Source organism: Spermophilus citellus (assembly GCF_964194105.1).
Source record: "Spermophilus citellus genome assembly, chromosome: 15".
Classification (NCBI taxonomy): Eukaryota; Metazoa; Chordata; class Mammalia; order Rodentia; family Sciuridae; genus Spermophilus; species Spermophilus citellus.
In genome coordinates this window covers 82848728-82861459 of record NC_138195.1, presented here as the reverse complement: position 1 = coordinate 82861459, position 12732 = coordinate 82848728, and the positions used below count along the sequence as shown (strand labels likewise).

The following is a 12732-nucleotide window of genomic DNA, read 5'->3' as shown; positions in this document are numbered from 1 at the left end:
TGATGATGGGGACATTATATAAGTAATACATAGATAACTGTGATTATTCTACCTCTTTAAAAAATAAATGTGGAGTTATTTTAAATCATGCAAGTTGAAGATAATAAAGCAAATAGAGTAAAATGTTACCAATAGGCAAATCTGGGCATTACAATAGTATTCTTGCGGAAGGCTTGCAACTTTTTATAACTTTGAAATGATTTCTAAATATAAAGTTAAAAACAGACTACCAACCAAAGGCAAAGAGCTAGAAGCAGCCAAACAATATATAAGTATTACTTAGAAAAGAATCTGATAGAGAACAATGTCACAAAAAACCTTTGAGACTCACAGACATGTTTAAATCACCAGTATAATTACTAAATCTGCCTTAAAGTAAAATATTGCAAAGCAAGTCTGCATTAAGCGAAATAACAACCCCAAGGATAGCCAGGTCCTCATCATCTTAACTCATAAATACTACCTTAAAGAAACTTTACAGATGTAATTAAGAATTTTGAGCTGGGTTATCATGGACTAACTGAATGGATTCTAAAAAGAAGTGTCCAAATAAGAGGTAGCTCTGACTACACAAAGGAGGCAATGTGACCCCTGATGCTACACTGCTGGATCTGAAGACAGAGGCCATGGAAAGGAGCCAAGAAATGCAAAGAAGGTAGCTCCAGGAGCTAAAGAGTCAAGAAAACAGATTCTCTCCTTCACCCTCCAAAAGAAATGAGGCCCAGCTAAGAGCTGAATTTTTAGCGCAGTGAAACTAATTTCAGACTTTTGACATCCAAAATAGCAAGAGTTTAATAAATGTGTACAGCTTTAAGACACCAAATTTGTGGTAATTTATTATAACATTTCTAGGAAACTAAAATAATAATTTATTAATGTAATTAACTTAAACAAGATATTGTTAATATAGGAAATGGGATCCTAAAGATATTTTTTATTTCATTTTGTAATCTAAATATACCTAATTTTCTACACAGAATGAAACAACAATCAAAATTCTTGCTTTGTTACTAAATCATTTTACGTAGCTTCCAGCAATTACCACATTAGAAGGAATGGTTTATAGGCAAACTCTGTAGATTACCTTTATTTTTACTCAAACTAATAAATTTATGAATTGAATAAGATTTATGAATATGATTTTTAAATTTAAGGAAAATCAGTGTCTTAATTTGTTGCTTTCAGAATTCTGTCACCAAAATGATTAAAAATATAAATTAATAAACTGAATATTGATTATAAACACAAATAACCATAGAGAGCACTTCATACATAAAAAGGCTTATCCATTGATTAAAAATTAAATATTGATATTTACATTTAAACACAGTCTTTGCTGTGTTTAAATGTAGATATCACCATCTTTTTATAAAAACATATCCATGAAAAATTTTCTACCACTCCTACCTGAAATAACCTAACCAGACCATGCCAGCACACTGATCTGACTTGAAATCTCCAGAATGTAAGAAATAAATGTATGTTGTTTAAGTGACCCATTCTGCAGTACACTACAGCCTGAGCTAAGTCTCCATGCTTTGAAGGCAATCTGTAAACCATGGTTAAGGGTGTTAGAAGAGGTCTGAGGGTGTAGCTCAGTAGTAGAACACTTGCATAGTACATGTCAGGCCCTGGGTTTGATCCTCAGTGCCACATAAAAATAAATAAATAAAATAAAGGTACTGTGTCCATCTACAACTAAAAAAAAAGTTTTTTAAAGAGTACTAAAGGGCAATATGTAAGCTACCTTGCAAATTTCTTCAAGGCAACTCATGATTACATGTGTACCCTGAAATAACTTATTATGCCCTAATATGTTATATGACTAACCCAGAAAAAAAAATACTACAGGGTAAAATATGAATTTGGATTAAAAGATTTTGCATTTTCTAAATAAAACAAAATTATCAGATTTATTCAACTGCAAAACCACAGTTTAAGTGCTCTTTCTGGTAGTAAACACTGCCACCCAATGGCAAATGTTAAAATCTAAAACCAAAGTATTGGAACAAATATAAGACCAAGGACTCACTCAAGAACCGAAACTTTAATAAAATATTTAAATGCTCCAATTTTGTCTCTCTAAATATTTAGAATTATGTTTTATATGGAAATAAATAATAAACACCTATAATTGAATATTCACATATTATTCTACTAGTAAATTAGCAGGTTTCTAATTCATTCATTTGATAATAAAAAGAAAAAAATGGAGTGCCTACTACATGTCACAGACTATATTAGATTCTGGGGATACAAAGATCATCAAAACAATATCATTTTAACCTCGTGGAGCTTATATCACAATGGAAAAGATGATGAATCACAAACACCATTATGAACTGTGATGAATGCTATGATTTTAAAAAGTAGGGTCTAAAAACCTCACAGAACAGGGGATCTGACCTGGTCTTAGAATATTATTGGGATGGGGTATTCTAGAAAGAAATTTAGAAATAAGACAGGTCTTGAGATAGAAAGGGACTAAGCACCTGAGAAACGGAAATAAGTCAAAGTATGACTTTACATCTGTAAAGTATGACTTTACAGATCAGAGGTACAATGCAACGAAACTGTTCCATTAAATGACTTACATATTCAGAGTGTGCCTTTTAATCAATAATTTAAGGGCTTAAAACAAACAACTTCAGTCCTTACATGAAAACTGTGTCTGAATTCAAATTAGAAAAATATGGAAAACATAAAAATATTTAGAAGAATTAAAAACATGTAAAAGGATTAAACAGCCTTGAACAGGATGGGCACTGAGACAATGAGATACATACATTAAAGATGGCAACCTGTTTTTCATCTCTCCGTAAAAATCACATGCTGAAGCCTGCTGAGTATCTCTTTCACGTATCTACTCCTACCATCCAGTCCACACTGCAGTTTTTCTGAGTAGACAGGAGAGAACTACTTAGCCCATTTCTTGTCAATTATGGCAACAATTTATACTTGAAATCTTTTATTTGGATTTTCCATTTATTTGAACTTCATATGTCTGGGGAAAACCGTATTGTGTGAATTTTGTTCAGAAACAGGACCCATTCCCACCATACATCACAGGTTAAATTCTCTATATTTCCAAAACTACCTAAGGTATGGATAAGACCTATATTTAGCTAACCAGATGTTTCTAAGCAAGACTTTCCATCTTCACAAGTGATACAAAGATGTGGTACAGTTTAAAGTTCTTTCCATCCATGCCTGCAGCTTGGAGAATCGACATAAGGATGCCAATGGTAGTATGCCAAGAAGGTCCAGTAGCAGTGATAGGAGTATTCTAATTTTCCTATTGCTTCATCTTTGCTATAGACCTATCCTTCCTTTGTAGCTTCCTTTTTTCAAAACTGCTGTTTCCAGCATTCCCATCTTGCTTGTGAGTTGTCCAGTATCCTTTTCTTTTTTACTCCCCTGCAACCCCCGCCCCTGCCGAAACTAGGGATTGGACCCAGTGTAGCTTTACCAATGAGCTATATCTCCAGCCCTTTTTCTAAATTTTATTTTGAGAAGGGTCTCACTAAACTTCCCAACCTGGCCTGGAAATCGTAATTCTCCTGTTTCAGACTCCCTATAACTCAAATGACAGGTGTGTGTCACTGTACCAGGCTTCAATATCCTTTTGTTAGGAAATAGGCTAAAAGAGCCAAAATAAATTGCTAAAATAAGTTAAAAATTCATGACCCTATCTTGACACATTCTAGAAGTGAATGGACTAGTGTCACTGGTTACTACAGTGGTTGCCATTTACCAGTCAAAAAAAAAGAACTGGGCAACCTAATAGTTGTATACAGCATTCCCACCCACAGCCTTGAAAACAAAGCCACACTAGCTGCAAGGTAGGATGAGAACTGTGTCATGAGGCTTTAAGGCCAAGGGATAAACTAAAAGTCAGTGGATCTTATTTTCAAAAGAACCAAAGGCCTCATACAGTAGCACATGCCTATAACCCCAACAGCCCAGGAGTCTGAGACAGGAGGATCACAAATTCAAAGCCGGCCTCATCAAATTAGTGAGGCCCTAAGCAACTCAGTGAGATTCCATTTCAAAATAAAATAAGAAGTGTTGGGCATGTGGCTCAGTGGTTAAGTATGTGTGGGTTCCATTACCAGACCAAAAAAAAAGGTGGGGGAGAGCAGGATGAATATTGGAAAATGGTATTGTCTCTCCAGTAGCTGACTTTTCTAATTCAATACGCAAGAACTACTTCTGTTGTTTTCAACCAAAGACTCCCAGGGATTCAGAAACACACATGAGAGAGAAACCTGAAGCCACCATGATTAAAGGAGTTGGTGGGGGAAACATCACATTTTGGATTCCACTTTGAAAATCACCGTACTATTATACTCTCTATATACGAACATAAATTCAATTTGTTGTATTTTTTATTTTGATATCTTTTAAAAAATTTCTCATCTATTTCCATGTTTCAAAGTCATCTTAAGAGAGCAATTATTTTCAAAGTTGACTTTTTCCCTTATGTGACTTAACTAAGATTTAAATAAATTTTATTAAGTGAAAAATGTCAGAGAAACCACAATGTCCTTCATTCAGTAGGTGAATGGATAAACTGTGATATATCCATAAAATGGGATATTATTCAGTGCTAAAAAGAAATTAGCTATTAAGCCATAAAAACACAGTCTGGAAACTTAAATCCATATCACTATGTGAAAGACGTTAGACAGAAAAAGTTACATACTAAGTGATTCCAATTTAAGTCACATGCCCCATAGTAACCATGTTTCAGTCAACAACAAACGACATATACAACTATGTTTATATCACCTACTGACACCATACAAGTACACTATTAGGATGTTCACTCAAAAACTGCCTAACATATCTTTTCTCAGAATGCATTCCCATTATTACACAACACATGACTTTATATGACATCTAGGAAAGGGGAAACTATGGCGAGACAGGAAAAAAGATCAGTGTTTGCCATGGACTGAGGAGGGAATGATGACAAAGCAAGCACAGGGGATTTAAAAATGGATTCATGTCACAATACATTTATCTAAACAGAGAATGTACAACACCAAGAATGAACCCTAATATAAACTAGGACTCTGGATGACAGTGATTTTTTTAGTGTAGATTTATCAATTCTAACATCTGTACAGCTCTAGTAGGAGATATTGACAATGAGGGAGGCTCTGCATGTGTGGGACAGAGATTTCTGCACCTTCTGCTCAACTTTTCTATGAACCTAAAACTGCTATCAAAAATGAAGTCCATTTAGGGCTGGGGCTGTAGCTCAGTAGCAGAGCACTTGCCACCCATGTGTGAGGCACTGGGTTCAATCCTCAGCACCACATAAAAATAAACAAATATAATAATGGCATGCTGTCCACGTACAACTACAAAAAAAATTTTTTTAATGAAGTCTATTTAAAAAGCCATAGAAGTAGACAATGTCATACAGGTGTCTCTTCTTTTATCAATATATTACACATGTAAATATCATTATCTTTGAGAAAAATAAATTATGACAAATTTAAACATTACACAATATAAACTGGTGTGCTTTTCAAAATGCTACACTTAGTATTTTTTACATTCTTTACAATTACAATATTTCTTGTCTGTTTGGGTTTGTTTTAAGTATTTTTATAGGAGAAGGGTGACACTTGGCTTTACTTGTGTCACCTATCTTTAAACTCCTATGTAATTTGGTAAAATGCATCAAACAGTAAAAATATGAAAGCAGATGATTAAGAAAGAATTCAATGAAAAAGTTAAGGCTGGGGGATAGAGTGATGGCTGAGCAGAAGTAGTAGAGATATTGTACAGAAAACTACGGAAAACAAGGAAACACAAAACCCAGGCAGAACAAACATGAGGCTTGTCCTCTGTGTTCTCTTAATAAGATCCCAGTTTCTGGGTGGTAACGTACATTTTTAAAATGAACAGAGAGTCAAAGAGAGAGTCAAAAAGAGTAAGTAAAGTCAAACAATATCAGAGGACAAAATATAATGGAGGCAACAAAAATCTGTTATTCTAACCCAGAGAATCTAGTTCCAAATAACACATTCTATAAAACTGCCAGTTTTTGAATCTCATAAAGATTACCTATGCAGCCCTCACTTTAAAATGTCTAGTTCTTTGATTATTCCCTATTTGTCCTAGAAGCAAATATTTCTTTCCTTTTTACCTCACTGACTTCTTAGTCTATGTATCGTAAATAAAAACATCATTTTCCCTCTAATGATTTTGTTCATAATTACACCAACTTTTAATTCTACTTTTTTAAATGCAGAATCAAGACTGGGTTTGAGACTTTGTCAAAGAAAACTATCTGCACATTGTGTTAACAACAGCCTTCCACCTGGCCCTCTACCCTCAAAATATTCACTTTCAAAGATCAAATCCTTAATTAATAAATAAGAATATAAATAAGAACAATATAAAATTTGTGTGACTTCTACATAATACTTTATAATTTATAAATTACTGTCACATTATTCTTATTTCAAATGTGTATACACAAACACACATACATATACATTTCTTAGGCTGTTCATATTATAACTTTTCTTTAAAGTAAATATGGCAGTATTATGAGTATTTGCTTCCCCATTTCTATTTGCTTATAGACATATCAGATTCAGGAAATCATATGATTTAGGGCATTTATACTGGTGAGAATAACAGAATGTGAAAAAACCAATAAACAAAAACTGGGAAAATGAAAGGTAATATTTTGAACCAGGTACATATTACAAAACCCTGAGAAAATAAAGCATTTCAAAGATGGCCTAATAGAAGAACAGAAAATGGACAGAGATGTTCATATAGAATTTCATACAACATATTATTCTTTTGCTTTCAAGACTAGCAATTGAAGACCAGTTTGCAAACATTATGTGTATGAGTTATTCTTCTATTTATTTCTCAGGCTCTAATTTAAATTGATCTCAATATACTATTTTGCATATAGAAAAAGAAGTAATCTGGGTTTCAGATTGAAGTTTTTAAAGAAACAATATCTCCAGGAACTAGAAAAAGGAAGGAGAAAAGTCAGAAATGATTAAAATAGCCAGTAAAATATATACCCCTTTAATCAAAGAACTCTTATAAATTTGTAACAATCTATCATAATCACACTATATATTCAAATTCAATTTAATAAGAAATCACTGAATCTTTTGTAGTTGTCATATCTAATATTCTAAAATGTGATAACATGGGTTTAAGATAGGAATAACTTATACAAAGCCTAAATAATTTACAAAACCTAAATAATTCCACTAAGAAAATACTCAGCATACTCAGTAACACTTTTTATAAAATGTCATCTCAAGAATGATGAATACAACTACATGAGGAGAACCTTCTCTTTGGTTTTTACTTAGAAATGTCTAACAGAAACTAAAGCTACTATTGCTGCATGGTGTTATAACAACACACCATCATACTTTTGTAATCAGTGAGTTATGCAATTAGTGAGTCAAACTCTATTGACGAAATTAATACATTAACACAGGGAAGCCTTTCAATATGTGAACAAAAATATAATTAGCAAAAGGTAGGCTCTGGGTGGGCAAGCACATAGATGACTAAACCTATTCCTTAGTTTAACTCCCCAATGAAAAAAAAATTATGACTTTATACCCAGATGCTGAAGTAAATAAAAACTCCCCAGCATAGTCTAAAATTAATCTGTAATTATATATATATTTATAAAAATTGTTAAGTATTGTTTCCCAGGAATCTTTCTTTTATAATAGGCAGCCAAATACTTAAATCTTTTAAATACCTTTTGAAATATTCTCATGTTCTTTTTAAAATAGCCACAAGAGGTCAGTGTTCCCTAAGAAATGAGTAATATAATGCAGTACCTTGTGAGATAACCAATTATTTTTGCAACACAATACTTAAGTTACCCATTATAAAGTAAATTTGAATGTACCCTATGTTGAATATAGTGAAGTCTTCAACTCTTTGGTGATTCAACAAAAATTACATTAGATCATGGTGATCACACACCTACAACTTAAAAAGTTTCATATATAACTTCATTTAATCCTCAAAATAGCAAGTAGACAAAATCTTTACCATTTCTATTTGTGAGGATGCAAATTATTAAGAAGTTAATTGTTATCCTGAACATTCTAAAAATAAAAACAAATACATGTGATTTGGGTATGCAAACTTCAATAAAATGAAAATAGAATTTGTATAACTAAATACATGTTTCAGAAGCTATTACACCACACAGGCTTACCTTGCCAACTATCATTACAGACACACAGTTTTTCTCCTGTCAAGTCACAGTACCCATGATCTGGACTGCCACAGTTGGCTTTACAGTAAGGAATGTCACAAGCTTCACCCTTCCAGTACTTATCACATTCACAATACACTTGACTGGGAACGGAAACACTGGTTGTACACTTTCCATGTCCAGAGCAATTGTTAGGACAAGAATTGATTCTGTAAAATATAATTCATATATGCTTAAATTCAAGATAATTAAAAAAGAATTTTGGTTGATATTTTATAAACTTTCTAGTTTTTATATTAAGTCTTATTTGCTTATTAATTTAATACAGTTTCCCAATGTAGCTTCAGCCCGTTAGTCTGTAAGCTTTAACTCTCATGCATTTATTTGCAATTAGTCTTAGTTTGTTCAGTAAGTTTACTTTGCTACCAAGACTCCAAACTTATAAGGACTACACACTCAACATCTACAGAATCTGTATGGTTCCAAGAACAATTTTTTGTAAATACTTAAGTATTTTTAATAAATATTTTATAGAAAAAATTTAAATTCCATGCATACCTGAAATCTATAAGAAGCCAAGACATAACTTGGTTATATAACAGTTAAAGCACATGCTACTACCCATACACTCTTTTTTTTTTTTAAAGAGAGAGAGAGAGAGAGAGAGAGAGAGAGAGAGAGAATTTTATTTACATTTTAGTTTTTTCAGTGGACACAACAACATCTTTGTTTGTATGTGGTGCTGAGGATCGAACCCGGGCCGCATGCATGCCAGGCGAGCGCACTACCACTTGAGCCACATCTCCAGCCCACCCATACACTCTTAAGAAAAAAAGGGTGTTTACCAAATTTCATTTTAAAGTTTTTAAACTAATTATATTCTATTATTTATTTTATAATATATATTATATAATAATATATATTATACTATAAACTAATTATATTTTATTATTTATTCTCCTTTGCATACATTTTTGTATATATTACATAATAAAAAAATCCTTTAATAAATAGATAGTTCAGGGATATTTTGAATATTTTATTCCTGGCTTAATAAAAAATAAAAAATCAATTTCTACCTTTACGAAGAAAAGAAGAAAATTAAGGTGTAGAATTTCTCTGTGGCCATTCCTATGAAAGCATCGCTGGCTACTTTACTTCACCTTGGGATTTCTAGATGTAATTGCCAGACACATAATAAATTCTCATAAGTATTGTTTTTTGGATTTTTAGAGGGAGACAGAAGTATAGCCACATATTTTTATCTCCTAAGCTGATTCAGTGTTCTTACATGTGACATAGGAAAAAAATACCAACTTGAAAGAACTGATTAAAAAGAAATTAAATGACATAATGTATTATGTCATTTAGGACAGTCTCTGGTCTAGAGAAGGACTACCAAAACTTAGCTTCACACCCCTCTTCAAACTACAAATAAAATACATTAGAAATACAGAAAGGCAGCTCTGCACTCCCTGCATGCTCATGTATCTGTTGCTACCAATAAAGCTACACTGGATTTTAGGCATCTGCCAACAATTTTAAATTTTGTAATTAATATTCAACCCAACTTAACTTGCCACCATAACATCCTCAGACTTAGATATTATCCCAACATGGGCTTAGATAGCATTTGGTAGAACATTGTTACGATTTCATCACTTAAGAAAGGATCCTACATATAATTTGAGTAACATACTAACCTGCTCCTGACACATAACACATATTACAAAGATAAGTTTTGTAAAAAAAAACTTACGAATAAAAAATGTTGAAACCAGTTAGGTTATATGCAGCATCACTAAAGAAGTGTAACAGTGCATAGCCAGATGTTGTAACAACTTCAGGCACAGTTTCATTTCCCCTTACTTCAGGAACTATCAAACCACTAAAAAAAAGAACAAAATTAAATATTTTATCTATACATTGTATATAGATGACTATTAAATTATGTAAAAATTAACTCAAAAACATTTTTATTACAATCATTAAGCAGCTATATTAGAATGAATAATTCTAAAGTAAATAAATCAAAAATGAGTCATATCCATTTCTACCCAGTTAGCTCTACTCCTGCTGCAATACACAATTACTCTCATACCACCTCACTCTTTTTCTCATCACCATAGGACTGCATGTTCCATTTCTCCCTTGATTGTGCTATCCATCCTGCCACAATACCAGTGTGGTCTTCTACTTAAATCATATATATTTTCATTCAGAGCTATCTTGCTACTCTACCAAGTGATCCCATTGGTTGCAAAGTCCAGTAAAGCTAGAAGAAATGCTCTACATTAACTGATTACAATAAAATTCTATTTCACACTGGATACAAAGACACATACCTGCCATCCCAGAAGGAGGATGGCAAGTTCAAAGCCAGCCTCAGCAACTTCACAAGGCCCTGTCTCAAAATTTATAAAAGAAAAAAATTTAAAAAGGGCTGAAGTTCATTGGTAAAAGCACCCCTAGGTTCAATCCCCAGTACCAAAAAATAAAATAAAATTCTAGTCCTCTAGTATACTTCCAATACATTCATCTAGGCATTTCAGATAATTTTAAAATACATGCTTTCTATGCTCTTTAAAATTCTGTATATTTATGCAAACTGTATTATTAATATATAACTATTTCAAAACAAAATATTGTTCTTTGAGGCCTATATGCACACATAAGAAAACTAATCTGGGGGTAGAGGAATAGAAATGTGTAAGAAGTAGCATTTCAAGTAACTGGCACTTATCTTTAACCTATTTATTCATGGGGAAAAATTATATATCTTCACTTTCTTATACCATACTACCCTCTTTAATTTGTAAAAACATGCAATGAGGAAGAGAATAAGGAAGGGAATAAGCTGCTAAAAAACTACATAAATCAAAATAATAAATTCCTTTAAACCAAATTAAATTTGTTTAGGCACCATTACAAACTGAATTCCCTTGAATCATATTTTACACATATTAAATATTAGTCAAATAATTTATTTTTCAAACACAAACTAAAAAGTAATCAACTCTTGATTTAATGCTTTAGTAATTATTATTACAAAAACTAGGTTATAATTATATGACATCTACTATAATTATTGTATATATGATTAAGTCATATAAAAACCTTCCCTTGGTTCTACCTTGCTACTCCAACAAGTAATTGTATAGCTTTACCTTTTCCCACTGGTTGCAAATTCTAGTAAAGCTAGCAGGAATGCTCCACACCTACAAGGAAACTAAGATTTTTTAAAAGAGACTGTCAACAGAATTCAAATTCTGTAATATCAATCTTAGCTACACATATAGTGATAAAGAACTAAAGCCTAAAATCACATAACATGGACTCATATTCTGACTCTATATCACTTATCAGATAGGCAACTTGGCCACTTATAGAACCTTTCTGTGCTTCAATTCTCCATTTGTAAAATGGAAGTGATAATACCTAAAGGATAATAACTTGTACATAGTGATCCTTTAGGTATTATGTTTGTTATAAATAATTTGTTCATTGCCTGGCACTAAATGAATACTAACTAGATGGCCAACTGCTATTTACTGGTTTATGTGGGTCCTTGCGTATCCCTTCATATGTTTTATGATCAAGTTTTCAAAACTACTTACTATTGTCCTAAAATATAAAGTCTTTAATGTGTCTACATCTTTATACGTGTTTTTCTCTACCTAGAATATCCATCTGGCCCCATACCACGTTTCTTCTTATAAAATTCACCATGAAGGACTGGTTACTTTTTCTGAAATTATATAGTCCTCTTTTTTTTAGTTAGTTAGTTAGTTAGTTAGTTAGTTCTCGGCAGACACAACATCTTTGTTGGTATGTGGTGCTGAGGATCGAACCCGAGCCCCACGCATGCCAGGCGAGCGCGCTACCACTTGAGCCACATCCCCAGCCCTATAGTCCTCTTTTATAATCTGATTAAAATACACTTTTTCACACACTATTATGTGTGAAAAATCTGGTTTCATGCCCCACTCCCCCTTGTGCATGACTAGTGCATACCAAGGAATTTGGCTGGTTTTTGTTGTCAGTTCTTGGAATGCAGCCTTTAAGTTCTTGGAATTTCCCAAGTGATAAGAGTGTCTTTGTTACTCATTGTAGGCCCTGGAAGTTTTTGCCAGTGAGGTGACTTATGACGGGCCTCTAGAGTTAAGAGACAATTTAGGATGGGGGATAAGCCACTGAGTAAAGGGTTGGGCCATATATGGCATCAGCCTAACTTCTAAAGAGAAGAGGGAGGCTAAAGCCATTGAGTTCAACCTCACGGCCAAAGATCAATCATGCCAACATAATGAAACGCCAATAAAAACTCTGAACAACTAAAACTCAGGTGAACTTCCTTATTGGTAATACACATTGACTAGTTGGATGAGTGACATATCCCAAGAACACAAAGCTTTGTATCTGTAATCGTTCCCAACCTCATTTTCTTCAAATGCCTCTCTTTATTTGGCTGGCTCTGATTTCTATCCTTACAATAAATC

General features: G+C 32.9%; 1 protein-coding gene across 1 annotated transcript in view; it reads right to left on the bottom strand.

Annotated features, from left to right (window-relative positions):
* The window catches only part of ATRNL1 (attractin like 1), a 716619-nt gene that overhangs the window by 685837 nt on the left and 18050 nt on the right, over nt 1-12732 (bottom strand). Inside the window, exons 4-5 of the mRNA XM_081268108.1 lie at nt 9996-10124; nt 8237-8445 (exon numbers count right to left, since the gene is read on the bottom strand). Coding sequence (XP_081124234.1) covers nt 8237-8445; nt 9996-10124 — 338 coding nt within the window. The remainder of the gene's footprint in view (nt 1-8236; nt 8446-9995; nt 10125-12732) is intronic.